Source organism: Phyllostomus discolor, chromosome 14, assembly GCF_004126475.2.
Source record: "Phyllostomus discolor isolate MPI-MPIP mPhyDis1 chromosome 14, mPhyDis1.pri.v3, whole genome shotgun sequence".
NCBI lineage: Eukaryota > Metazoa > Chordata > Mammalia > Chiroptera > Phyllostomidae > Phyllostomus > Phyllostomus discolor.
Window position 1 is genome coordinate 48,633,509 of NC_040916.2, and position 27,261 is coordinate 48,660,769.

At 60.5% G+C, this 27,261-nt stretch overlaps 2 protein-coding genes across 5 annotated transcripts; one reads left to right on the forward strand and one right to left on the reverse strand.

The window, feature by feature from the left end:
* Window positions 1–887: 887 nt before the first annotated feature.
* Window positions 888–16,987, forward strand: ZBTB7B (zinc finger and BTB domain containing 7B). 4 transcript variants are annotated; one of them, XM_028502529.2, is made up of 4 exons: window positions 888–1,238; window positions 1,397–1,497; window positions 13,161–14,326; window positions 14,731–16,987. In XM_028502529.2, exons 3-4 carry the CDS (start codon window positions 13,167–13,169, stop codon window positions 15,194–15,196), a joined length of 1,626 nt encoding a protein of 541 aa, XP_028358330.1. In that variant the 5' UTR covers window positions 888–1,238; window positions 1,397–1,497; window positions 13,161–13,166; the 3' UTR covers window positions 15,197–16,987. The 4 variants fall into 4 exon arrangements, with proteins under 4 accessions (XP_028358330.1, XP_028358331.1, XP_028358332.1 ...); XM_028502530.2 differs by having other exon boundaries at window positions 1,190–1,221; XM_028502531.2 differs by lacking the exons at window positions 888–1,238; window positions 1,397–1,497 and adding an exon at window positions 7,149–7,554.
* A 2,570-nt stretch (window positions 16,988–19,557) lies between these two features.
* On the reverse strand, window positions 19,558–27,058 carry DCST2 (DC-STAMP domain containing 2). Its single transcript, XM_028502527.2, has 14 exons — window positions 26,390–27,058; window positions 26,052–26,222; window positions 25,662–25,763; window positions 25,206–25,403; window positions 24,815–24,880; window positions 24,112–24,325; window positions 23,866–24,023; window positions 23,039–23,203; window positions 22,031–22,198; window positions 21,798–21,898; window positions 21,031–21,161; window positions 20,567–20,694; window positions 20,113–20,206; window positions 19,558–20,013 (listed from the first exon to the last, which is right to left on the reverse strand). Exons 1-14 carry the CDS (start codon window positions 27,045–27,047, stop codon window positions 19,869–19,871), a joined length of 2,499 nt encoding a protein of 832 aa, XP_028358328.2. The 5' UTR covers window positions 27,048–27,058; the 3' UTR covers window positions 19,558–19,868.
* Between the last annotated feature and the right edge of the window lie 203 nt (window positions 27,059–27,261).

Here is a 27,261-nt window from a genome sequence, read left to right on the forward strand (position 1 = left end):
CCACATCTCTTAATTAAAACACCCAGGCTCCCCTCCCCATCGGGGTCTCAGCGTATCCCAATCAAAAGGTCCATTCTTCTCGGAGACTCAGTTTCTCCACTTCAGGAACCGGTGAGATGGAGGCGGGGAGCAGGAGCGAGCGCGCCTCCCCCTCCCCCTTTGCGATCCCAGCCCCTCCCCTATGACAATGCCAAGGCCGCAGCGGCAACGGCTGGAGCGTAGAGGCTGCTTGCCCAGGGCGCCGATCCCTCCCCGCAGGGCGCCGTCACGCGTGGGGAGGGACGAAGGGTGTTCGCAGCTCAACTCCCCCGCTCCCTCTGAGGGGGGTGGGATGGGGCGAAGGAGCTGGAGCCGAGGGCCTGGTGGCTCCCCCTCCCCCACCCTCCCGGGGCCCTGACCTGATTATAGCCCCTCACGGGACCCCCCCCCCCCCGCCTCAGTCCCCTAAGTCCCCGCCTCACCCCCACGTAGCCTATCTATCATCTCTTGTACCCTTCCCTCCTGAAGTGCTGACCCTACAGAAGCCCCTCTTGGAGGAGTGCGAGCCCTTGATGGGGGTGCTCAGTTCTCCGGCCGCTGCGGACACTACCCCCTCCCCCTTCCCCTCCTCCAGCTTTCAGGCCAGCCCCTCCGCTCCGTCCCCGCCCTAGCTGAACGCAAGGCAGGACCCAGTTGAGATGGGCAGGTGTTAAGGCCAATGGACAGACGGGGCGGAGGAGTGCCCCGGGCTGGGAGGAGCCGCGGCGGAGGGCTGGATAGGGGTCCGGGGCGGAGCTCGAGTTAAGGTGGACTGCGAGATATGGGGGCTACAGGAGAGAGATAGGGGCTAGAGGAGAGAGAAGAAGGGGAGAGGGAGAGACAAGACAGACAGACTGACAGACACGGGGGGGAGGGACTCCCGCCGCAGGTGAAGGGAAAAAGAGAGAGAAGGAAAGAGGGTGGGGAAAGAGGAGGGTAGGAAAGCCTCGGAGAGCAAAGTAAGAGCTTGGACGAAGGGAGCGAAAAAGGAGGGAGGGACCCATCTGCGCCCTGCCGGGACTGGCTGGACCAAGGGGTTGAAGTTTATGTCCTTATTGGGTGGAGGGAGGGGGGCCTGGGGGGGCGGGTGAAAAACCAGGAAGTGACAGAGGGTGTTGCTAAGGGTTGAGGGGGGAGTTTGGGGGGTGGCAGGGGGCGGGGGGAGGGAGGGGAGGGATGGGGGGAAAGCAAGCAGGAGGACAGGTGAGACAGCAGGACAGGTGAGGCGGGCCCTGAGGGGGGGGCGGGTGGGAGCCAGGTGAATGTACGGTTCTCGCGGCCGAGGGGGGGGGGCGGGCGGCAGGAGGAGGCAGAGGGCTGCGGAGGAGGAGCCCCCCAGCAGAGAGCGGCGAGCGACTGACCGCGGCCTTCTGACCAGGACCGGAGCAGGGCCCCAAGCCCCCGGGCCTGGCGGGGGACACGCTTCTCCCCACACACTGTGCCTCAGCAGTTCCAGCCAGCGGACCCAACGGCGGAGAGGTAAGTGTACCCCACTTTTGTCTCCTGCCTCGGGGTTCCCCAGACCCCAGAGTACCGCAGTGCCCTTCGTCCGTCCTGTAAGTAGGACCCCCCCACACACATGCATGCAGACTAGGTTCCCACCACTCCCCTTCCCAGTGCCTTCCCAATATCCCGGCTCTTTGGAATTGATTTTAACTGGGAGGAAAGGTAGAGAAGGAACTGCGGCCGCTCCCAATCCGGGGCGGAGGGTCCCCAGAAACTTTCTCTGCACTTCAGAGATCAGGCAGACTGGCGTCTCCGGGATGCCGAGAGGGCCAGGCGGCGCCGAGCGCTCCCCCAGTCTGCTTCGTGACTTTAGGGGTAGACCCCCGACCCCACTGAGTTGAGGAAATGGAAATGCTGTCGGACTCTAACTAGGACAACGCGCTCCCCCCCCCCGCGCCCCCTGGCGCTGTGGGTTGGACCCAAGCCAGTTTCAAGGGGGGGTGGGGGGAGCGCAGGAGGAGCCGCGACCGGGGGGAAAGTTACCAGCTAGACTATTCGGTTTCTTGCGCTTCCAGAGCCGCGCTCTCTCCGGTAGTGGGGCTAAGCGACAACGTCTGAGCGACACAGAACAACCCCTCTCTCCGTCGTCTCTCAATTCCACTCCCTTCCTCAGGCTCTAGTCCCGCCGCCACCTTTTCAAAGCCAGCTCATGTCCTAGAACCCAAGGGTGAGGGTGGGTGACTAGGAAGGATTCTGTCTGCTACTCGCACCCCCACCGGCTCCGGCGCACCTGCCCCTACCCAGAATAGGGGTCGCTACTGTATTGTAGAGCCTACAGTAAGCGCTACTGGAAGAGGGCTGCCATTCAAAGGAGTTGGGGGGCTCTGCTTTCCAATTCCAGCTTTCTTTCCTCTCACCCCACCCCAAGTCAGCAAGCGACGTGTCCCGGCTAGAGGGGGGAGGGTTGGCGGGAGTGGGGGAGCGGCGTGGGCAGCGGGTTGTGCCCGGACACGTGCCTGCCCAGGCGCCCCGGCCTCGCTGGTGTTTGGAGAGAGGGCGGGTCCCCTGCCCCCCGCCCGCACAACCCCCACGTATCAAAGGGCGGCTGAGACGTGGTGAGACCTCGGGGCGCCCTGTGGGGGGGCGGGGAGCCTGGGTCCGGAGCAGGGGAGGGGCAGAGGCGCTGGTGCTAGCTGACCCACAGGAAACGAGCACTGCTGACCTAGTTTGGGACACCGGAAGTGGGTGCTGGAGAGAGGGGGAGACCAGCACGCTGTCCTGGCTTCCGGGCCAGGTGGAGGGCGTTCTTGAATTGACCCCCACCCTAATGCCTTAGAGACCCTTAGCTGCAGCTGAGAATGGGAATGAGTCAGCGCAGCTATTTCCCCTTCCCCCAACTTACTCCTTGAGGAGGGAGACAGTTTATCAGGGGCAGGGGCAGCCAGATAGGGCAGTGATGGGTTAAACCAGGTTGGGAACTCTCTGTTCCCTGAGGATGTGTGTGTGTGGGGGTGAGGCCTGGAGGATTATGGGGTTGCCTTGTGCTCCCCCACACACACCAACTGGTTTGGTCACCCCTGTACCTGCCTGGCACTGCTGGGAGAGCTGGCACTGAGTGGGCATCAGGTTGGGAGGGGAGAGTGGGCACAAGGAGTGTTGTGCTGGTCTGGGAAGGGACATATTTGTGACTGAGCTCGGGAGGTAGTTAGTGTTCTTCCTCACTGGTGCCTGGGAAGAAGGGCAGGGGGCTCCCTCTGGAGCAGCTGATGAAACAAGAAGAAATCTCTGTCACTGCCTCCTGTCCCTGGCCCCCGGGACCCCAGCTTCCCCAGCGTGCCTCTGTTACATGGTTGCTGTGGGCACGATGCAGCCTACTGGCACCCCCAGACACTGTCCCCTCCCATGGGTACCACACCCCCCAGCCTTAGCGCAAGGGTCAGGAAAGGGTTAATGCCAACGCAGAGGGGCTCTGGGGAAGAAAGGAGGCAGTGCCCACTAGGCTCAGGTGTCAAGGAGAGAGGCCCGCTCTAATGGAGCACTCTCATCACTGCTCGGCTCTGGCTGATGTGCGCCCCAGTGTCTGGGACAGGTGCTGACCTCCTCTCCCTTCCCTGTGGTGCCCCCTGGCACCCAGGGCCCCCGGCTCCTCCTTGGCCTAGTGCCCGCCCCAGGAGGGTGCGGCGGGCAGCGGGGGCTGGGCTAACAATGCACCATCGGGCCCTTTGTGTGCTTGCACTTGGCACCCTGGGGAAGGATGGGGGAGGGGGCCCAGCAGGCATGGGGGACGGAGTGCCCCTGAGGGGACAGTGAAGGCTGGGGGAGAGACATAGAGAATGAAAGCAGGTGGAGAGGAAAGGGAAGTAGGTCAGATAGGGTGCTAGCCCCCCATTCCAAGTCAAGGCTGAAAGAAGCAGCCTCTGATTCTATGGCAGCCCAGATGGCATTATGCTGCCTGAGGCACAGCCAAGGACTGGGCATTTGGGGTCAGAAGTCACTGCCTAGGGGACTCTTGAGATAGAAGAGGCCTGGCCTGGTACTGCCTCCTTCTTGGTGGCTGAAAGACCCAGTTCTGGCCCAAGGCCGAGGCCCAAGATGAGCAGTGAATGGACTCCAGGCAGGGCACTGCCCTCTGGTAGAAGCCGCTGGGCCTGCTGCAGGGCTTCCTGCCTCTGGCCTGCTCGGTTCCCTGACCTTCTGCGAGTTAGGACTGCTCTGCCACCGGGCCTCGTGGCCTATGCCTGTTTTGGCGTAGGACTGAAGAGGAGGGTGAGGGAGGAAGGTGGGGACGGATAGGACCCTGGCATGGGGTGTGCCTGCCCTGGCCTCTTCCCCCTCCTTCTGCTGAGTAAACTCGTGAGTAAACTTGACGTTTTGCCCGGACAGTTTGAAGTTGCCTCGCGGCCCCCCCACCCCCAGTCCTGCCAACACACAGGCGGCCAGGCGCCAAAGCGGGCCTGGGGGACTGGGGGGAAGGGGTTAGAACTACTGTAGCCCACCATCAAGGGCTTCAGAGGACCAAGAAAGACCCCACCACCCAGCCAGACTCAGGTCTTGACTGGGGCCTGTAGCATCTGTCTTAGAGTCTTGGGGAGCCCAAGCACAGTGGCCTCGAAGCAGAGCCTCTGTCCACTTCTGACCTCCACTCCCACTAAGGAAAGGCACCCAGCTGCCACCTGGCCCCGAGTTCCCACCTTTAATGTTCACAGGCTTCCTGGCACAGAGGGAAGCTCCCCTTAGCAAATACCACAGGGGGACCAGAGAACTGCCCCCTTCATTCTGTCCCACAGCCCGAGGTGGGTGCAAGGTTGGTGGCCTTGGCATCTCAGTCCTCTCTTTGATGAAGCCTCTGGGCTGCCGTGGTCCCCACCCCGGAGGATAGCGCCCTCATTCGCCAGCACAGTTCCTTGACCTCACACCTGGGCCTGACCCCACGCGCACTTTACTCCCTGAACTCCCTTCGGGCCTGGCCCCTGGCCCCGGTCTCCCCCAGCCCCTTCCTCTGCCCGCCGGCATCCCCAAACCAGGTCGGCCTTCAGAACTCCCCAGCCAGAAGAGGCCGGTGCCCGACCCAAGGGTTCAGGCGCCCCAACGAAAGAGGGCTGGTAGCAGGCAGACTGAGCCAGTGACCCCCTCCACACACCATTTTGCTATCACTTGATGTCACTAATTCCTCTCATGCGTCCCCAGGCCACCAGAATGGCAGGGGAAAATGCCTTCCCACTCCCTGCCAGGCCTCCGAGTGGGACTCCACCAGGCCCTTACTTTAGACCTCATGTCTCTGGCTTTGGTTTCCTTCCTGTTTCCACTGGCCCCCCCCCACTCCTCCCCACCCTTATGCCCCTTTCAACAGACATCCTCTCTTCCTTCCTTCCTCCTTTCTTCCCCCTTTGCCTGGGAGCAGGGGTCCTCTCCCCGCACCATGGGCCTCCTAGTCTGTTACCTCTTCTAAACATAATCTTGGAGATCTGTGACCAGATCCTCTGCTCTGCCCTCCCACCCCATCAGTAAGGCTCTGGGAAGAGAAGAGAGAGCACACGGCTTCTCAAGGGAACTACAACTCCCAAGGTACATGTAAAGCAATTGTAGTGCATACTGGGAGTTGTAGTCCTCGATCTCTCGATTTGGTTAAGTCTGGAAATGTTTCTGCATGGGAGTAAAAGCCAGGATTGGGATGAATTGGATCATGGGTACCCTCTGCATCCACCCCCCCACCAGGTGCCCCAACCTGGTTCTTGTCATCCTGTTCCCCTGTGACACCAGGTGCCCATGATTGACATCCATCTCACCTGCTGAGACATGCTACCCATTGTCACCTTAGGGCCGCACCCAAGGGATCCCCACACCCTGCCCTGCTGCCCCTGGCAGGGGTGAAATTGAGGGGCCCCATGGACTCCTTCCCTGTCCCCTGCCCTCTAGGCTTGTTCCCTCCTTTATGGGGATCAAAGGGCAGACAGCAGCCCCACCCCACTCCCTCTTAGCCTTCTGGCATTAAGGCTTTCGGGAATCACAGAGACCTTGGTGCCCCAGCAAATGCTCGGGCAGGGGGAATGCTGGGAGGCTGGCGCCTGGTGGCAGGGAGAGACACTGGGCCCTACCCTGGGGAGTGGAGCCTTCAATAACTGTTCACGAGGCCGACCGTAGCCCCCTGGGCTGTCTCTGTACAGGCCCTGACCCACGTGCTGCCTCTTGAGGAGATGGCTTGAGAACAGGGTCTTGGGCCTTATCTGTAGGACCTAGGGGCCTAGGCCCGCCTGGCTGGCACCAAAGTACAGGGGTGACCCTCCCCCACCCCAGGCCCACAGTTGGCATGGGGCACTGGGAGCAGGGGGGTAGGAGGGAGAGAGGGCACGACTGCCAGCATCCTGGTGGGTAGGTGCCAACCGGGACGGGAGCTGGTGAGGGGCAGCAGGCCAGCGGCATTGAGCCAGCAGCTGTTGGGGGGAAAGGGGAAGGGATATTTCGGGGGGCATTTCTGTGGTTTCTCCCAGACCGGCAGGATTTGGGATGGCCTAGGGTTTGGGGGACACTAGGGTACCACTTACTCCAGGAATAAGAGCCCCCTGAAGTTGTTGAAGTGGGGACTTTGTGGCCCACCCATCTCTGGGCTCAGAGCCCTCCTGAGTTGCCCCTCAGGCCCAGGCGGGTCCCACCCAACCGGCCAGGGTGGCAGCAGCTTGCTTGCGCAAGGGGTGGGGCTAGGCGCGCTTCCCAGCAGATGCCCCCTCTCAGCTTCTTCCTCTTTCGGTGCCCACAGCTCCCCCCATCTGCCCACCGCCCTCGGGCCGGTTCTGTCCCCCTGATCCCCTTGGCCATTGGGGGCTGGCACAAGTGCTGCCCCCTGGCCTGGTTGGCAGGGGCTGGCGCCAGAGCAGAGAACTGTGGTATGTGAGTGGGTTTGGGGTGAGGCATGGGGAGGGCGGGGTGCTGCCTTGCCCAGCCCCTAAGGGCCCCAGCCCAGTATAGGGTGGGGAGAATTCGGCCAGCTCCCAAGGGGGCTGAGAGGCCTACTGGGGTCTGGAGGGCCTCCTTGTGGTCCCCTATCACACCACATGCCCTGAGGGGCTGGGACCTGGGCACCTGTCACCCTTGGCACTGACTGTCCAAGGTTCCCCTCCTCCCTCTTCTGGCCACTGCCGCCTTCTGTCCCCTCCCCTCCCTTCTTCCTTCTCCCCAGTCCCACCTCCAGCAGCCTCTCCCATTGCTCCTCCTCACCTCTGTCCTCCTGGACTGTCCTAGCTCCTACCTTTCCTCCTGCTCACCTTTTTCCCCTTTTAGGACTAAGGACAGGCGGGGGTAGGTACAGCTGGGGCTTCGGGCACCACAGGCAGAGACTCTAGGCCGTCTCCCACGCTACCAGCCCTCTGGTAACCCCTCCCTCCAAGCTGGGGGGAGGGGGATAGCACCCTGAGGGTTAAGGCTGTAGGGGGGAGGGGCTGGACCAGGTCGTGGGCGGCCCCTTTGAAGGAGGGAGCTGGAGCGGGGAACAGCCACCCTACCTACCCCCCAGCCTGGCCCTCCTTCACCCCTCCCCAGCTGCTCCCCCCGGGGGCCAAGAGGAGTCGGTTGCCGGCAAGGCCCCTCGGCGTTCAGGTGAGTAGGCTCTGCTCTGCCTCGGGAGGTCAGGCCCTAGGGGAGGCTTGGAGGCCTAGACTTGGACAAGGGTCAGAGAGGGACTGAAAAATGGGCGAGGAAGAGAGTGTCCAGACTTCTCTGGGGAGTTTAGGGAGCCGAGGTTCTGAGGAGGTGGAGCATGGGGGAGCTTCAGCGTCCTGGGGACAGGCCCAGGAGGGCAGGAGAGCAGGAGAGAGGCCTGCAGGAGCCTCAGGAGTGCTGGGCCGGGACAGGAGGCTGGACAGGCTGGCAGGGCGCCGGGCTCCAGGGATCGAGCTGGGGTGTCCTCTGGGGCTGGGGGGCTCAGGTTTCTGCTGTCGGCTTGGCGGGTGTGGGGTTACCAGTCGGCTCAGTTACCCGGCCAGAGACACTAGGCTGGGGGAGGGGGTGGGCACAGGGCAGACCCTGGCACCTTGTGCCATCTCAGGCCGTGAGAGGAGCTGGCGCTCCCAGGCGGACCCTGCTGGGATCCCTGATGGCCGGGGTCTGTCCTAGCGCACAGTGGCCCGGCTCAGGGTGGGCACCTTCTGGGGAAAGTCCAGCAGCTTCAGGGCTGGAAACTCTGACGGGCAGAGAGGCCTAGGTTGTCCTCCCCACCCCACCCCACCCCACACATCCGCTTTCACTGTACCCCCTCCACCCATCCTCCTCGACTGGCCCCCAAATTTTGGTCCTGTGCTTCATCCAGAAGGGAGGCACAGGTGCCCTGGATGCGGCCACCCCATGGCAAGGCCAGGCCTCGGTGGCGGCAGGCTGAGCTCCTTGATGTACTTCCTCTGCCCCCCTCCACACTGAGCCTGCCTGGGAAGAAGAGCAAATATCCTTGGAGCAGGGCGAACTAGAGAAAGTGGGAGAGACCTGAAAGAGAGAACTGAAAGGGAAAAGGAGAGGCAGAGACGGTTTCTAGGAGGACTCCGGACACAGACGTGGTGGAGGAGGCCTGGGCCAGGCAGCGGCCAAAGGAGGGAAAGCCGAGGACGAGTGGCGGAGAGGGGACAAGGGTCAGAGAAGGCACTAAGGGACAGAAGAGGAAGCCAAGAAAAGGGACCAAGGGTGGAGAATGGTTGATGGGCAGGGGTCCCCCGAGATAAAGGGAAGAAGGCTGGAAAAGAGAGAGGTGCCCCCATTCCCTCCTCCGCCATCTTTCCTCTCCATCATAGTTCCCTGATGCGGGCTGAGGGCCAGGACTGGTGTCACAGGAAAGAAAATGTGGGGAAACACTGAGGTCCCCCTCACGTCAGGAGTCTAAGCACCAGGGATTGGGGATTTTGAGGCAGGAGCGGCTTAACCCCCACAGCACCGGGAAGCAGCCAGCTCCCCTTGCCTCCTTCCCCCTTCGTGGCTTGCGGTCTCTCTTCCCCGCCTAGGCCCCCAGGAAGTGTGAGTGCTGGGGGTGGTGAGGTTAGGAGGGGGAAGCGGCATATGGGGGATGGGGAAGTCGTGCACTCACTTTGGAGGGGCTAGGATGGGGAGAGGAGGGCTCTGTAACCACCTGGCCATCCCTTGGCGTGGTGCGTGTCCTTCGAAGCCCTTCCAGCACGCCAGGGCCGTTGCCTCAGCCCTCCACCCCACCTTCCCAACCAGCAGTCCAGATGGCTTCAGCCCCTGGGTCCCAGAGGCCCTGAGGGGTGGGAACGGCTGGGGAACTAGGGTTCCTGGGTCCCTGAGGACTTTGGACCGGCTGCCCCGTGTCCCCAGCCCTCTGATCCAGCCACAGGCCAAAGCCCTGCCTTCGTGCAGACTCAGTTCCAAAAAAACAGGAAGAGAACCTGAGGCTAGAGTTGGGGTGGGAGTGGAGGGATAGCATGGAGAAAGAAGTGAGGGGGAGGGGTGGCTGGCCAAGGTGCCAGGGCACCAGGAGGAGCCCCAGGTCTCTCCATCACCCCTGACGGGAGGATGTCACAGCCTGGTCCTCATGCCCCCTCACCCCAAGCTGCTACACCTGGACAAGCCTGGCCAAGCTATTCTCAGGCTCCCTGGCGGAGCCGGGGGGTGGGGGGGGTGCACGCCTTGGAGCCTTGGGGGGGGCGCGCTCAGTGTGCCTGTGTCTCAGGCCCATATCTATTTTCTCCACTGCTAATCCTGGTTCCGCCTGCTGCCCCCCACACTAAGCCTCACTCCCCTAATCCCCAGGGTGTAGGGAAGGGGGGCCAGCTTTACTCAGCTGCCCTGTTCAGGGCCTCGTATCCCTGCTCCTCAGCTGGCTCAAGCCAGCAGTGTTGGCCTTGGTGCCCCCTGCACTGGACACTGCCTGAGGTCAGCCCTGGAAAGAGTTCCGGCCTCCTTTTCCTTGTCAAGCTAGGGCCACTGCCCTCTACCTGCGGGTTCTCGGTGGTGGACATGCCCTGGCAGGTGTCCGTGGGCACCGTGGGGTGGTTGACAGGGGCTCCCACCTTCGCTTCATCCCACCTTCCTCACCCCAGAATCCTCCCGCTACCAACCGACGATGGGGCAGGCTTGACTCAGGGCCCAGTTTCAAGAGAGCTGCCCACTGGCTTGGCCGGTCTAGCAGGCCTGACAGTGAGGGGAGCCTGGGGGGGTGGCAGACAGGGGGGGTGATGGGGCGGGGCCCCGTTCTTCCCCCTACCAGGCAAACAGACCTCGCCTGGTGCCCTGGCATAGCTGCCCCCCCAACCACACACACCCATGCCCACAAGGTCTTAGCAAGAGGGGGCATGCCAGGCTGGGTGGGGATGGGCCGCCCTCATGGGGCGTCAGGGGGCTGGGCCCTCTGGGATGCAGAGGTGGGAAGGGTGCCCAAGGTGGGGTGGGCATCCTGGCACTAGTGCCCCACCCTGGCAGAAAGAAGGGGGAGGCCTCCACCCCACCCACCCCTTCCAGATGATGGGGCTAGGAGGGCCCCCTTGGCCTGGTTGGCACCAGTATAGTTCCAGGTGGCACCTAAGTTGGCATGGGTGCCAGAGCCCTGGGTAAGGGCTGGGGGAGTTTCCCAGAAGCTAGAGACCTGTACGAATACCCGCCCTTCCCACGTGTGTCTTCTGCCTCTCCCCTCCTTCACTGCTACCTGGTGGCCATGGGCACTGGAGTTGGACCTGAGGGGTTAAATACCCACCCTTGCCTAAATCCTTGTGAGCTGTGTGGTGAACCAGCCTGAGTCTCTGACCTGACAGCAGGGTCAGCCACTCAGGGCCCCTGCCACAACAAGTTGCCATGGAGATTGGCCCTGGGGTGGGAGAAAGGCAGGCTTAGCAACAGGAATGGGTGGGGTGGGGAGGGAAGGAGGGAGAGGGATGGGGTGAGCCATGTGCCTTTGGTGTCCAGCTCCTGGCCAATGGACAGCGAGGGCAGCCCCGCCCATCCCCCTGTGGAGGGAGACAGATGTCTGTGCGGGCCCAGGAGGGTGCCCACTGCTGCTGAAGTGGCCATTGCCACTGCTGCCCACTGGGGTTTTATTTGTTCCAGAGTCCAGGAGCCATTTGTCACTTGAACTATTTGTAATGTACGTGCAGGAGAACCAGAGGGAGCTGGGAGCGCTCCCACACTGCTTGGCTGCCAGGGAGAGAAGTGATTTGGGGGCTTAAGGTGGGAATGGGCAGGTTATTCCAAGGGTACTTAGGTACGGCTCACGAGCCAGGGTAGATGCAGGGTGCTGCTCAGTCAAGGCCTCGGTGCAGGAGTTTTGGCGTCGCCATGAGGGTGTCAGGCAGAGAGAAAGGCACAGACAATGCGGTTCTTATTTCCTAAAGAGGAAATGTGTGGCCCTTGACTCCACCACCACCACACCGACACCCCCCCCCCACCCCAAAATGCCTTTACCCATGATGACCGGGGCTGAGCAGCTATTGGGAGTGGCATACAAAACACTAACAAAATGTCAGTGGGACTTGTCCTAAAAATCATCTAGGTCAGTCTTTAATATTACAGCTGAAGAAACAGGCCTCCTTGGGGAAAAGGAAGTGACTTGTCCAAGGTCATGTAGCTGGTAGTAACCTGACTCCCTGGGGGTGACTGAGGGAGGGAGGCAGGCCTGTCTCCAAGCAGTTTTCCCAGCGGAGTCCGTCTCTGCAGTGGAATCTGCCCTCAGGCACGGCCTTGCCTCTCCCTCCCAAGGCCAGAAGTTTTACCGGGCCCCTGCTCTGGGTCAGGGCTGCGCCACACTTGGTCTCGTCTAACCTAGTCACTACCACCCTAGGAATCAGCTGGCATCATTCCATGTTATAGATGAGGAAGGAGGTCCAGAGATTAAATCACTTGTTTAAGGTCACAGAGCTAATCAGTGCAGGGTGAGGATTCACACTCGAACCTGGCCCACTGCAGAGCGCAGGTCTTTCCAGGCCCCAACTCTGTCTCCAGTTGCTCCAGACCCACCGAATGTCAAGGCTGAAGGGCTGAGCCCTTAGGGCTTCCACCCCCACCCTGTTGTACAACTGAGAAGACTGAAGCACAAAGGGAAACGACTTGCCCAAGCCCATTCAGCCGGCTAGTAGCAGAGCGGGACCTGGAGCAAATCTCTCACACCTCCAGGCCAGACTCACTCCACTACCGGTTCCCCTACCTCCACCGGCCTTGGGATTGCAGGCAGCTGGCCCTCTGCCTTTGTGGCCATGCCTTTTGGGGGAAAGCAGAGAGGTTGGAAGATGGCCTTCTGGAGTTGGGGAGGCTCACCTGTCTGGCCAGGAGTGGGAAGGAGGTGGTGGTGGTGGTGGTGGTGGTGGTGGTGGCAGCAGAGGTGGAAAGGGGTGGGACTGGAACTTGGCCTATTGGCAGTGGGGGAGGGGCGGGGACGATGCTTATCTGTGCGGGGGCAGGAAGCACCCGCGCCAGCGACACCCCAGCAAAGCACTGCTTCTCCTTGGCCCCGTGGGGGAGGGAAGGATGTGTGTGGGGGGACACGGGATGCTGGGAGCTGTGTTTCCCTTTCGGCCTCTAGAAGAGGGGATACAGAAGGAGAGATGCATTTTTAGTGGTGGAGGAGGGGTAGGAGGAGGAAGAGGGTGCTAGGAAGCTGCCTCTCCTCTCTGCAGTGTTTCATGGTGCTGGTGCGAGAAATGCTTTAGGGAGATAACTTGAGTTAAAGCACCTGACATTCCTCCAGCAACGTTGGTCAAGTATGAATCTGAGTCTCATTGGCCTCTCTGGGCTGATGGGTTCCATCACAGACTGTTACCCCATTTTTCAGAAGGCTGAGGCTGCCTGCCATAGCCACCTAGAGTCCTTCAGCCAGTTCTTCGTGAAACCTGGATGAGGACCCAGGCATCCTCTCTCCCAGTCCAATGCTTCTTCCAGGGGATGGGGAACGGGGCAGGCGAAGCAGATGGGTCTCCAGGCAAGGGGCGGAAGATCAGGGTGCCTGCCCTTACAGAGGCTGAACAGTGGCGAGAAACACGAACTCTGGGCCCTCTGCCTGCTTTTGAACCCTGTCCTGTTTAACTTGGAAAGTCACTTCCCTTAGCCTTGTTCTGTGAAATGGATGATCATCGTTACTGCAGATGGTGGTGGGAGAGTAAATGAGTGTGAAGGGCTTACAAGAGTATCTGGCATCCTAAGCCTTAGCCAATGCTGGTGTTCCTTCCTTGGACCCCCTTGCAGGGCTGAGTACCCTCTCCCTCTGTTTGACCCTGCAGGAGAAGATGGGGAGCCCTGAGGACGACCTGATTGGGATTCCGTTCCCGGATCACAGCAGCGAGCTCCTGAGCTGCCTCAATGAGCAGCGCCAGCTGGGCCACCTATGTGACCTCACCATCCGGACGCAGGGCCTTGAATACCGCACCCACCGGGCCGTGCTTGCTGCTTGCAGCCACTATTTCAAGAAGCTGTTCACTGAGGGCGGTGGCGGAGCGGTCATGGGGGCTGGGGGCGGGACGGCCATTGGGGGAGCAGGGGCTGGCGTGTGTGAGCTGGACTTTGTGGGGCCAGAGGCTCTGGGTGCCCTGCTTGAGTTTGCCTATACAGCTACACTGACCACCAGCAGCGCCAACATGCCGGCAGTGCTCCAGGCTGCCCAGCTGCTGGAGATCCCCTGTGTCATCGCCGCCTGCATGGAGATCTTGCAGGGCAGCGGGCTAGAAGCTCCTAGCCCTGATGAGGATGACTGTGAGCGAGCCCGCCAGTACCTGGAGGCCTTTGCCACCGCCACAGCCTCGGGAGTTTCCAACGGTGAAGACAGCCCTCCACAGGTGCCCCTCCCACCACCACCGCCACCACCGCCACCACCACCACCACCTCGGCCTGTCGCCCGCCGCAGCCGCAAGCCCCGAAAAGCTTTCCTGCAGACCAAGGTGGCCCGCGCAAACCACCTAGTACCTGAAGTGCCCGCAGTACCCACCCATCCTTTAGCCTACGAGGACGAGGAGGTGGCAGGCAGAATGGGCAGCAGTGGGCTGGGAGACAGCTACAGCCCTCCCACAGGGAATGCCTCACCCCCTGATGAGGGGTCCCTGAGCTATGAGCCCTATGAAGGTGAGGAAGAGGAGGAGGAGTTGGTATACCCCCCAGCCTACAGGCTGCCGCAGGTCAGCGGGCCCCCGCTGTCCCCAGAGGAGCTGGGCTCAGATGAGGATGCCATCGATCCTGACCTGATGGCCTACCTAAGTTCCCTGCACCAGGATGCCCTGGCACCAGGCCTGGATGGCCAAGACAAACTGGTGCGCAAGCGCCGCTCCCAGATGCCCCAGGAGTGCCCCGTCTGCCACAAGATCATCCACGGGGCAGGCAAACTGCCACGCCACATGAGGACCCACACGGGCGAGAAGCCCTTCGCCTGTGAGGTCTGCGGTGTCCGCTTTACCCGGTGAGCACCAGTGGGAAAGGGGCCTAGCAGGGCCATGTCATGGGAGATGGAGAGGGGAGTTACGAGACCTGAGATGGGGAGGCAGGTGGTCCTGGAGGGTCTGGTGGGGCACAGTTACCAGAGTGAGGAGGGAGACCAGGACAGCAAGACCAGGAGGAAAGGAGTCAAGAGGGGTGGGTCTGAGGCATGACAGATTTGGTGTCTGAGAAGGCTGTGCTGGAGACAGGGTGGGTGGTGGCTGGGCCCAGCTAAACTGAGGACAGACCAGCAACTGTGTTCTGGGGCAATAACAGGAGAGACAAATGTTTAGGGTGGCAGTGGGACGAGGGCTGGGAATCTGGCCAGGACGAGCCAAGGACCCCATTCTGAACACCCCTCTTGCCCCTTACCCCTGCGTGTGCCAGGAACGACAAGCTGAAGATACACATGCGGAAGCACACTGGAGAGCGCCCCTACTCGTGCCCGCACTGCCCAGCCCGCTTCCTGCACAGCTACGACCTCAAGAACCACATGCACCTGCACACAGGGGACCGGCCCTATGAGTGCCACCTGTGCCACAAGGCTTTCGCCAAGGAGGACCACCTGCAGCGCCACCTCAAGGGCCAGAACTGCCTGGAGGTGCGCACCAGGCGCCGCCGTAAGGACGATGCACCACCCCACTACCCACCGCCCTCGGCCACCACCCCTTCCCCTGCTGGCCTCGACCTCTCCAATGGCCACTTGGACACTTTACGCCTCTCTCTGGCTCGAATCTGGGAGCAGTCAGCTCCCACCGGGCAACCGGCCTCCACCCCAGGGCCCCCTGATGACGATGAGGAGGAGGGGGCACCTACAACGCCTCCGGCGGAAGGTGCCATGGAGTCCTCTTAAAGAGGGATGAGTGGCCAGGCTGGGGCAGCACCGGCCGGCGCCCATGCCAAGCAGCGGGAGCCTGCAGGACGGACAGAGCTGGGGTCAGAGCTCTGAGCCTCCCTGGCATCAGAAATCAGCCCCTTCTCCCCAGAACCCTCATTCCAGTTCCAAGCTGAGAAGGTTTTGGGGCAAGGCTCCCCAGATTGGGGTGATCTCCCAAGGAGTGATCCATATGATATTATGTACATATTTAGAGCTCTATTGTAAAGGTGGGGTCCTTGTCCCCAGCTGTGCCTGGGGAGTAGAAGCAATAATGTATTTCTGATTTGTTGGGTCCCTTTTCGGCTATGCGGGTTTCTAGGGGGTGGGGGGCTTGGGACCAAAGCCTTGCCCTGCCCCCATGCCCCTTGGGGCTTTGGCTGTGTAAGGGGGAGAAGGACTGCCCCTCCCTTCTGAGACCCCTCCTTCCTGGTTTCTGTTCCCTTTTCCTGGCAGTGAATTATGCAAAGAGGGGCGGCAAAAGAAGGGTAGGTGGGGGGAAGCAAGGTAGAATCTTGAATGGCTGGGGGACTGGACCTGTAAGGAAAGAGCCATCCCCGTCCCCCTCCGCCCTGCTCCCAGCGCTGAGTCATGGGGTCCTGGAGAAGAAGGGGGCGGGGTGGCTAGATTGGCTCGCCTTCCCCTGGGGGCAGCGGGAGGGGCCCCGCCCAGCTAGGGGTGCTGCTTTGCTGTTCTCCTCAGCCCTCTCCTCCCCTCCCCTCCCGCGTCCCCGGGCAGGGAATGTCTTGTTCCCGCCACTCCCTCCCCGGGGCCAGAGGGCAGGGCGGGCCGGGCTGCGTCCTACCCTCTCCTCCTCCCCACCTCCTCCCCGCCCAGGTGCAAGCCACTGCCGCCCCTGACTCACACCGCCCCCGGGCTGGCGCTGCGCTGGCGCGGCACGGGGTGTGGGACCGGGTGAGGGGTTGGGAGAGCCTCGCGGAGCGCAGGCGAGCCGGCGCCATCTGGCGGCCCCCGTGGCCGCTTCTCTGCCTTCCTCACCTCAACCATCCACTGGCAAGCCGGCCCCCTTACTAAGGCAAGGCAGATGACTTCTTGCTGGGCCACTGGGAAAGTGTGCTGTGGAGCTGTGGGAAGGGAGGCCTTTTCCCAGCACCTTGCCAGCCAGGCTCCCTTCGGGTCAGGGAGAATAATCCCCTCGCTCTTCTAAAATCGAATCTGCCCCCTCCTGTACATAGCCTCTTCTGTCGGTCTTGTTGAAATCTAGTTTTAGAACTACCCAATTCTGCTGGGGGTAGGGGTATCTCCGCCCCCCTCCTTGCTGGGTGCTGGACCCTCATTGCAGCCTAGGCTCTGCCTTGCACTATTTTCCCTCCCTGGCCTGGCGGCCCCTCCCCCTCCTTAAAAGGGGCAGATTCAGGGGCCCGGTGCTCTCCCTCCTTCCGTGTACCCCATGCCCATTTGCACAGCTGCCCAGGTACCCCCAACTGGGAGGGGGTCACAGGAAGGGGGGTAATGGGACCAGTCCCTGTATCTATTTAAAAAGTGATAATGTAATATATTCGGGTAGGGGGAGGTCAGGTTGCCCTGGGCCTCATCTTCGCATTTCAGGTGATAGGGGAGCCCAGGGTTGGGGAGACTTGGGGCCTGTCCCCATGGAGTGAGGGCAATGTGGCCTCCCCCCTCCCCCCTTGCGGCTTCTCCACTCAGTGCCTTATGGGGGGAGGCAACCCCCCCTCTTCCTTTCCCCTACCCCCCACCTCTGGTGTAAGCGACAGGAAGAAATAATAATAATTTAAGATTCACATTGTCCACCTTTGGTTCCTTTATTTTGGGGTAGGTGGGAGGGACCAGGGGGAGAGGGAGATGAGAGACAGAGCTTGGAGTTCCAAAGCTGGGGTTGGGGGGGCGCTGCTCTGGGGACAGAGGGCTGTGGGTGTGGGCACTGTGGCTAAGAGGGCTTGGGGATCCTGCCAGGTGGGGACTGCAGTCTGGGCTTCTTCAGCCAAGAACCCTGTTCCTCGTCCAGGTCACTAGTGAGGCAAGGGGGACGTTGTCCCAGTCAGTCACCAGCATTCTGTTCTCACAGGTACAGTCCCGCCCCGTCCCATCTGTTCAGATTTGCCTCCTGTCCTGCACCAGCCCCCGCTGCTCTCACAGCCCCGCAGGCACACCAGCCCGTGGATGTGGCCGTCTGATTCCAGGCTGGTGCTGAGAGACCAGCGGGCAATGACTTGCCCAGGGTCACATGTTAGTGAGGGCATAACAAGTAATGACCTGCTGAAGCTCAAGCTGCCCTCTCTGGCGACTCAGCTTTTAACTTCCGTGAGCCCTCTGGAGCCTCCAGAAGTAAAGCTTGTCTTCCCCTGCAGCCTCTCCTCTCCTTGCTACTCCCAGCCCCCTTCACACGGAATGTGCCCGCTGGACATTCCTCCCAAGTGGAGGCTGCTTGTCTCTCAAGTCCCACTGGCCAATGGCATTTTGCAAAGCCCCTGGCTGCCATGGCAGCCACACCACTAGGGCTTGGCTGTCTCCCCGGACCTTCCAGATGCACTGCCACACCTTTCCAGGGTGCTCTCTCGGACTGGCTGCTTGTGTGGCCTAGCAGCCCCCTCATTGGTGGACTCCTCCAACTCTGGCCTTTCAACCCTTGACCTCCTTGCCCTAATGACCTTCACCTCTGCTCCCACTCAGGCATGCCCCTCACCTTTGGCCACCCACTGCAATTATTCCATATGTCTTCCCTAGCTGTGGCGCAATGTTTCTGTCCCTCCTGGCCCTTGCCCCTGCTCTAATACACCCTGACGTAGATCCTGGACTCCCCCGGAGTCTCGGGCCCTTCTCTTCCCCAAGGCCAGTCACCTCAGACACTCTCACTGAAGAATCTCAATTCTCTCACCATGTGTTCTCCCCTGACCCACCAAGAAAAAGCCTCCGACCCTTGAACCCTGTGCATGACCATCACGTTTGCCTGAAAAAAACACATGACTGAGCACGCCACTCAGTCATCACAGGTGATGGCTTTCAGCATCATCTAGCTCTTTAACGCTCTCTGCAAATCCTTTAATCTCCCCTCTCGGCTTCTTTGCACACTCCCCAAAGCAGGTATTTCACTTTCCACCACCTTGAAACCTCTATTCCACTCCCAACCCCTGCTTTGTTCTCTTAGCAGACGCCCTCGCCTCCTGCTCCCCGGAGAAAATCGAGGCCACCAGACTGGAGCTTGCTTCACTCTGCTCAAGGGAACACACCTCTCCCCGCCCGCCCGGGGCAAGCACGCCCCACCCAAGGCCACCCCATCCCCCTGGCTCCTGTCCCCATCTTTCTGGGGGGTGCCCTCTTTTTCAAGTAAATACTCAGGTCTCCCTGTCCTCGGATGAAGAAAAATCCTCTAGTGCTGGGTCCCCTTTAAGCTGCTCCTGTGCCACGTGAAGCTAACTGCCCTCTCTTCACCGTCAAGGTTCCTTGTTTAAATACAATGATCTTTAAAAAAATATTCTCAAACTTCTTGCAACCATGATGTAGAGCCTTGCACGCTGTTTCTGTTTGCGGGCCTTCTTCTGTACCAGTCACCCCTCACACCATCACGACCCGGTCTGGGCCTTGCCGGTGCCGTGGGAAGTGTTCCCACCGGCCGCTCCAGTGGTCTGTCAACCACCAAAGTCAGTGGCTGGTCCTCATCCTGCTCGATCATCTCACAGCACATGATGTACCTGGTTCTCTTACATTCTTGAGCCTCTGTCTCTTCTTGGTTTGGGATTGAATCCCTTGGGCTTCTGTCCCCGTCCCCTCGTCCTCTCCTGCCATGCTCTCTGCCAGAATGGTCTAGAGCTCATCCTCCCCTTCCAGTCTCTCAGTCAGCAGCCGCCAAAACAGACCTCTGGCCCAGCGCTCTGCCCTTTTCCAATGGCCTGCTGGGCACCTCCAGTTGGTTTCCCTAAGACGCTTCAAGGCCTTGAACTGGGCCTTTCTTCCCACCCCAGACCTGGCCCTTCTGTCGCCCCAGCACCTGCCCGTCCCAAGCATAAAGCCCCAGTCACTCTCAGCGCCCCGGTCCCGAGGCCTCCACTGACTGCTCCTAAACTAAGGCAGCCTCCCCTCTGCCTTCTCGGCTTTTTGTCCTAAAAGCCAGATTATGAACATGTCACTTTCTGACCAAGGATCTCCAGGTGGCAAGTCTTGCCTTCTCCCCTCTCTCCCCATTTTGACTTCCAGCTTCACCTGTCAACATCCTCCGAGGCCCCCACCCAGACACCGCACGCCCTCCTCCCAAGTGTCTCACACTCTCCAGACGGGCACAGCCCCACCCCAGACCGCTCTCCTCTGCCCCTCAGCCTGAAAACCACCAGGCTGCCCCAGCCCCACCTTTATTCGCCCTTCTCTGAAGCCTTCCTGCACATGCCTCCCTTCCAGATTGGTTGTTCTCCCCTCTGTCCTGCCCAGCGCCTGCTTCACTCCTTCACTGGGGCACTCTCCACACTGTTGTCACTCATCTATCTACTTTGTCCCCCAACCCCATTCAGTGGGCTCCTGGGGGGGGCGGTGACACAGAGCGAACACTCAGCAAACCTCCAGCCCTCTCCTCTTTTCATCTCCGTCTCCTGCTCTAGCAGAGAGCCGAGCACCCAAGGAGCCCTTTGCAAATGTGAGAGAACACGCTGAGGCCTCCCAAGCCCCAGCGCCTGCTCTCTGCTCACCTGAACTCAGAGCTGGACTCCGAGGAGAAGGTCCTGCCCAGCGCTTCTTGGAGCCGTTGCCGCAGTAACTCCTCCTGCGCAGGGCCCTTTCTTCGAGCTGCAGCCAGCCACAGCCGGGGGCCCTCCTCATCACTGGAGTCCCTGAAGAAGCCTCCCGTCTCAGTGCCCACAGAGGTCCTGGGGGAAGGGTAGCTGCCCCCACAGACTCCAGCTACTGGGGAGTCCTCGCTGGGGACTCACAGCTCCAGGTCCAGTTCTCCCTGGTAGGAGAGGGGAGATGCACACACGGAGCAGGTGTTGTCCAGGAGGCGGAAGCAGGTGGGGCAGAAGAGACCTGGAGGGGGCCAGGAGGAGAGGTTCACCTGAGCTTACCCACCCTCACCCATTGTGTTCCCCGGCTCCCCCCCCACCCCCCGCTCCTGGGGGCACATCTTTGTCAAGCGGTGCACCCAAGGAATTGCTGCTATGCCACTTGCATATAAACTCTGCCCACACGTGGGAGAATTAAGTCAAAGGTGGAGAGAGTGAGCTACTCGAAGTTTCCATGTAAATGAAAAGAACATGCATAGTAATGAAGGGGAGGATACAAAAGGCGGGGTATAGGAGAAGTCCCTAAAGGAAGGACCACAGTTGACTCTCATATGCAAAGGCGGTGAGTCCAGGCAGGAAGAGGCACACTGCCCAGGAATCTCACCTCGACAGGCTGGGGTACTGCAGGACACAAAGTTCTCTGAGCCCCCCTCGTCCTGGGGCTGTCCACAGCCCAGGCAGTAGGCCTGGTGCTGCCAAAAGCGGTCGATAAATGGAGCCAGACAGGAGCACCTGAGGAGAGGCGTGCCAGACCCTCAGCGGGCCAGCTCAGCCAGCCTGACCGTCCACCTCTCCAGCACTACCTCCAAACCACGGGTGGGCCTTCCTGCAGCCTAACCTTTGTCCTTCTGACTGTGGCAGCAACCTCCCTGTTTCTGGTCCTCCTCCTCCCTCCCTCCCTCCCCACCGCTAAGAAAAGCCATCCCTCTCTGTGCGAGACTGGTATGGAGTGGGCCTCCTCTTCAACCAGACCCCTGGACACTTAGGAAGGACGGTGATCCATTCTGACTTCTGGCTCTTTTCTGTCCCCTCCTGCCCCACTCCTATAAGGAAGGACAGTGGGCTCACCGTCTGGCCAGGACCTGGAGGGCACTCACGTGGCCCTGGTCAGCTGCCCGCCGTCTCACCGCCCGGTTCAGGTTAGCCAGCAGGCTGGTTCGGCGGCTCAGCAGGACGTTGTAGAGGTAGGAGATCCTTGCCTTGCGGAGGGCAGACCGGGGGTAGGGCCCCTTTATGCTGTTTCATCTGCCCAGCATGCCCTCTGCACCCATCCCCACTCCCTGCCTTTGCCTTCTGTCCAACCCAGGAGTCCCTCTGGGCTTGGCTCCAAAGCCCCTTCTCTGGGAAGCCCTCCAGACACCCCTAGGTGGTACCCATTCCCTCTTCTGGGTTGCCATACCACTTCATTCATTCCTTAATAAAAACACTTGTTTACTTGTAATGTCTCCTTAAGAGCCTATCTGGCCTGCCTGGAGGCTGTGAGCCCCGACTGTCTGGTGCCCCTTCGCATCCTGGAGGCCAGCACAGGGACTGGCCCACAGTAAATGAATGAGCAAATGGTGAGTTTCCACGCGTACCTCCACGTGCCAACACGGTCCCTTCCCCCGCGGCTTCAACAATGCTTCGCTCGCAGTGGAGGCGAGCTCTGTCTCCAGAGGCCCTGCCCCCGGGGGCTCTATTTATCCCAGCCCCGTCTAGCATCTGGAGATCTGCAGTCTGGGTAATTTGCTTTGGTGTTCAACCAGAGGAGACTCAAAGCTCCCCCAAATCAAAACAGACAGCCACGAGCTTAGCCCCCTGGGGAGGGGGACAGGGACTGGCTGTGGGCCTCTCACCTGCTCCCGGGACGGATAGTAGGAAGCACAGATGACCCGCCGCAGCCGACTGACATAGCTTCCGAACAGGGTGATGAAGAAGCATAGGCCATACATGATGCCTGGGGCACAGTGGGCACAGCAGGCACTGCCGGTGGGCGCAGGTGCCAGCCGCAGACGCCCTCACCAGCCTGCTGCCCTCCCGCCCCAAGTGGGGTCTATCTCCCCAGGGCCCTCAGGGGTGTGGCTGTTACCAATGAGCACGTAACCAGTGGTGTTGGGTTCCGAGGGACGCAGGAGGCAGCGCCGGGACAAGATTGTGACGTTGCCTTGCTGCAGGACGTCAAATGCCGATACCAGGTCACGGTAAATCTTCCCAGCGTAGCCATTGCCTTCTACAGTTATGGACACTAGCACAGGGCCTGGCATGGAGACTCTGTGTGAGGCGCTCTGTGGCAGCGGCCACACCTCGTGCAGGAAAGGCCACACCTTCCCGGGGTGGAGAGTGGAGCAGTGCGGGTCTGAGGGGTGGCTCAGTGCCCTCCACGGGTGAGTGGCCTTGATGCACCTGGTGCCCAGGACTGGTTCCATGGGGCAGAGGTGGGTGGACTGGCGCCTAGTCTGCCTGCCCAGGCCACCAGATCCAAGATTGCCTTAATGGTCAGGTGAGTCCATCGCCCACCTCCACAGCTGCCTGGAAGCATTTGGTTTAAAGCATTTGTTAAACACTGACTATGTATCAGGCCCACACTAAGTGCTTTATTGATGTGGGTGGCTTTTATTTTTTCTGTTGGTCCCCTAGTACACAGGATTAAATTCATCGTATTCTGTGGTTTTTGGCACCCTCGGTCAGTGGCCTGCCAGGCAGGCAACACACTTGGTCTCGTTCACACCTCTGAGTGAGAGAAAGCAGAGGCTGCCACACTATCCCACTGTCCAGATGAGGAAGCTGAGGCTCTGGGAAGTTAAACAACTTGCTTGAGGTCACCATCTGGTAAAGGGGAGAGCTGGGATTTGAACTCAGGCCATCTGACTCTAGAGCATGTGACTTTAACTTCTCTGTTATGGTATGACCCTGACCTGGACATAGGCTCACCAGGCAGAGGCTGGAGTCGGAAGAAGGGTAAAGTCGGAGGCTGGTAAGTGGCAGGGACAGGGGTGGGGGTGCGGACATTCAGGCAAACCTCCAGGACTGGGCAGGCGGAAGGATGCAGGAGCAGGCCAAGGGGGCTGCGGTGGGGCAGGGAGGTTCAGATGCTCACTGCGGGCCACGACCTCCCCCTGCAGCTGGTGCCGGGCCAGGTCCAGCACCCAGAAGACAGCATAGTCCAGGAAGACCAGGAGCAGCACGAGGAGGAGGTGCCGAATAAGGTGGAAGATTGCCAGGAGGTAAAAAATCTGCTCCCACCGGGACATGAAGATGGAACCTGGGTGGGGAAAGGCTGGTTAGGAGGATGCTCCCCGGTTCTCTTGCCCAGTAGAGCCCAGACCCTGAAGGGGTCTCTCTCCCGCCCTTGATCACACTGGGATCCGCATGCTCATCCGGAAGGTGTGCAGCTGTGGGGGCCCCCAGGCGGGGTGGAAACACTGTTCAAGGGCCGGACCTCTGTGGCTAGAGGTGGAGGCCTAGCCTCTGCACCTGGGCCTGCTGGCCCGTTTCCGGGCTCCAGGAAGCCTCTCTCCCGCAGCATCCCTGGTCCTCATGGCCGGCCCCCGCCTCGGACAGCCCCCCACAAGCTGTATCTCCTCCATATTGCCACATTCACTCTTCCTGCCCACCCCCAAAGCTTTCCCAACCTCACTTTCCTGCCTCTATATCTACTCCCCACCTGTCCTTCCTTCTGTTCTGGCATCAGGTGATCCCAGAAGCACCTTCTGCCCCTTCTCTGCCTGCACGCTATCAGGGGCCCTGCTTTCCCCTTTCACACTGCGGGCTCTTAAGGTCGGAGCCATGTCTTCCCCCTGCCTGAAATTGCCTTAAGCTCTGGGCGGTCTCTCTCCACTCTGGCCCTGCCCCAAGCCCAGCCTATGGATGGGGTTTAAGGTCCGGGCAGTGGGGTGGGGGAATCCCAGTCCTCAAGGCCCTCACCTGGCCGGATGTAGTGTCTGGCCTCGTGGGCACTGAGCGGCAGCACCGTGGGCAGTCCTGCCGCAGAGCGGACAGCCTCCATGCGCAGGAATCGGCTGGTGATATAGATGTTGTCATAACTGTCCCAGTTCAGGTAACAGTACCGGTAAAACAGGGCTCTGGTGGAGCACAAGTGGGCTCCTCAGCACCCCTGACTGGACCCCACAGGGCAGCACCCCCCCCCCCCCACCCCCACCAGCGCCTCACTGGAGGTAGAGAAACACAAGCAGCAGAGGCGTGGTATAGCCCATCAGAGCCAGGGCCTCTCGGACACGGTAGAGCTTCATGCTGACAGCTTCCCGGAGGTCCAGAGCAACCTGGGACAGGCTCTGAGAGGCATTGAGATCCACAGAGAAGTAGTGGGTGGCTGTCACGTTGAACTCAAACTCTTGACGCAGCCGGTTAATCAACTTCTGCACAGCTGGAGCCAACAGGTCAGCAGAGATGTGAGCAAGGACAGTGAGGAGGAGACAGAGCCTCACCTGGGGGAGGAGACCGGCACACCCAGGAGCCACACAGCTCACAGACCAGCCAGGAGCTCCCAGGGTCTGGACCTGCGGTGGACTCGGGAAAGGACAGAGACTCCACACGCTCTGCCCTTGCAGGTTGCTGGTTCTGTGTTCAGAACCAGCAATCCGTCTCCACAATGACCTGCCCGAGGGCAGGAGGCCCTGGTTCTCCTCCTACTCTACAGTCCAGCTTTGATGAGGCACCTCCCCTTCACTGGGTCTCAATTTCCTAATCTGTATAGCAAAGACATGGACCAAGGGAACCTCCTGAGGACCTTTCCTACTCTTGCATTCTCACCCACGGACTGGGAGCGCTCCTGGGCTGGCAATCGCCATGCCAGGATGAGGGGGGAGACCTCCCAGGGGCACCGCATGCAACAGGGCTCAGAAGGGGCACTTACGGGTGCCTATGGTCTTGCGCAAGAAGGGTTGGATGTACTTGGGGATGATGCAGAATACCTGGACCACTGAGAACCCAAGACCGGATATCAGGACGGTGGAGAGATGCAGCCTGCCTCTCCTGCTCCCAGCGTGCTTGTTCTCACAGTGCCCTCTCAACCTTTTGCTTTTCCTACTGGCCTCAAAACCTTTGCCTCAAAACTTTTTTGGTTCTCCATATGATCCCACCTTTCCACATTGGTTTCTCACTGTCGTCCCCCTGCCCTATGCTGGGCCAGCGTCCTTATTGGCCCCATATTTGTCACCCCCTATTGGTCCCCTGGGCCCATGCTCACAACGGACCCCTACATTTGCTGGCCCCCAATCCTGCCAGCAAGCCCCTGGCTCTCTCACCGCTGGCAAGTCCACAGAGCACAAGTTTGAAGGGCATGAGCACGTAACACAGGTGGTAGGCTTGTGGTATGACCTTCATGCAGCTGTCCTTGGCGTCGTCAAAGACCCGTGCACACTTCAAGTAAGGGTTGCCCAGCTCTGAGTTGCACACGTCTCCGATATGCAGGAGCCAGTACCACACGTTGCGCAGGGCCCTGGCTGGGGACAGCTGTGGGGCTGGTACCCAGGGCTACAGACCTGCAGACCTGCAGCATCTTCTTGGCGGGGGGGTTGGGGGGGACCACCAGGATAGCGCCCAGAACTGGAGAGGCCTATGGTTAGGGGCCGGGCTGTGCTGCATCATTAGGGACTAGTTAGCACCCAGGCGGAGCCTGAGAAGTCCTGGAAAAGGGTGAGGGTGGAGAGATGGGGTGAATTTCGACCCCCCCACCCAAATAGATACATTCTTGTGCTGACCTACATGCTTCACGCCATCCATGATAGACCGAAAGAACTTGCGAACCCGGTCAGCCACCTCTTTGGCCTTTTGGGCAATGGCTTTAATCTTGTTCAGGGCACCTGAGAGGCAGGAGGCAGGGGCACTGTGGAGTCTCCTCCTCTAGGAGCTGGTTCTTCCCATTGCCCCTGGGGTAGGGAATGGAGAGGGGCTGCCCCTGGGAGGTGGGAGGACTGGATGCTCCATCTGGGAGGCAGCTAACCTGGCACTGGAGGAGGCCAGAGAGCACGGATGAGGGGGTCTAATTGGGCACTTTGAGGTCAGGGCCCGGTACCAGCAGAGAGGAATATAGCTGGAGGACCCTAGAACACGCAGGGCAAGGGGGACAATGGGAACACAGGAGGCCTTACTGACAAGGGGCTGCTTAGCTCGCTCCAGCATTTCAGCAGTCTGGTTCAGGGCCAGCTCTGCCCCACAGGCCACGGCCTCACTGGCTTGGGTGAAATTACGCAGGGTGTTCGCACAAGGCCCTTGCAGCACCAACCCGAAAGCAGCCACCAACATCAGCGTCCGGCCCTGCTCTGTGGGGGCAGCGTCATTAGAACCGGGACCCCAGCCGCGCACTCGGAGCTCACCCAAGTCCCTTACAGAAGCCTTCAGGGTATTTCCCTCCCTCCTCCCCGTTCACTGTCCACCCCGCCCTAGCCCCTGTCCCAGGACTGCCCTTCCCATTGGATCCCAAGCTCACTGGAGAAGGCCTGGGGCAGCAGCAGGAGGACAGTGACCCGGACCTGGCGAGAGAATCCCATGCCCAGGCTGAGGAAGGCCGCCAAAGTCAGTGTGCCCACCAGGCAGCCCCAGGGGCTTTGCCCTTCCACCAGCAGCTCCAGGAGCCCATAGGCTGTGGCTAAAGACAAGCCCAGGCTGAAGCCCCCCAGACTGCGGACCACCGCCCGCGCCATGCTTGGCTCCTCTGCTCCCAAGGGGCGCATAGCATCCTTCAGGACTGTGGGCATGGCTGCTGAGACCAAATGTTTGCCTGTCTCCAGGAAACGCCCACCGGGTTCTGCGGCTCTTACAGGTCCTGGAATTTCTCCTTGTATTCCAAGGTTCCGGGGGCTTTTACTGTGTGTACGTTGGAATCCAGTTAGGAAGGGACAGCTAAATCTCTCATTTCCATCCCCACACCTCTGAGCAGAGGGGGGATTGGAAGACACAGATCTCAGAAAGGTTGTGGATGAGGCAGAGGAGACAAGACAGAGCAGAATCTCAAGTCTCAGGACGATCCTTGAAGAGACTTCTGGGCTGAGAGTGGGCTCCTCAGCGCAGGCTACGGATATGAGACTTCCCCAGAGTGGAGCAAAAGGGCAGAAGAGGGGACTACCCCACACCAGTGAGTCCGTCATCGGGGCTCCACCCTTCCTAGCCCCCCCAGCCCCCAATGCTCTCATTTAATCTCTCTTCTAGGACTCCCTTTCCGGGTGCTTTGGGGTCCCCAACCTTCTTGTCCAGTGCCCTCCTTCAGACGAGCCCTTTCTTCTCCTTTCCCTCATGTCTGCCCCACTTCCTTCTGGATCCCTCCAGTTCCTACAACCCCCATCCAGGTTCCCCCAGCTTCTA

Bases quoted from the DNA above. Each gene is read 5' to 3' on its own strand.
- ZBTB7B (XM_028502528.2), top strand. From the start codon at position 9,472: ATGTCACAGCCTGGTCCTCATGCCCCCTCACCCCAAGCTGCTACACCT. The intron at 9,568-13,160 runs GTGGGGGGGGTG...TTGACCCTGCAG, and splicing joins CTCCCTGGCGGAGCCGGGGG to GAGAAGATGGGGAGCCCTGA. The intron at 14,327-14,730 runs GTGAGCACCAGT...TGCGTGTGCCAG, and splicing joins TGCGGTGTCCGCTTTACCCG to GAACGACAAGCTGAAGATAC.
- DCST2 (XM_028502527.2), bottom strand. From the start codon at position 27,047: ATGACGGACTCACTGGTGTGGGGTAGTCCCCTCTTCTGCCCTTTTGCT. The intron at 21,162-21,797 runs GTGAGAGGCCCA...GCCCTCCGCAAG, and splicing joins ACTATCCGTCCCGGGAGCAG to GCAAGGATCTCCTACCTCTA. The intron at 20,014-20,112 runs GTGAGTCCCCAG...AGGCTTCTTCAG, and splicing joins GGAGAACTGGACCTGGAGCT to GGACTCCAGTGATGAGGAGG.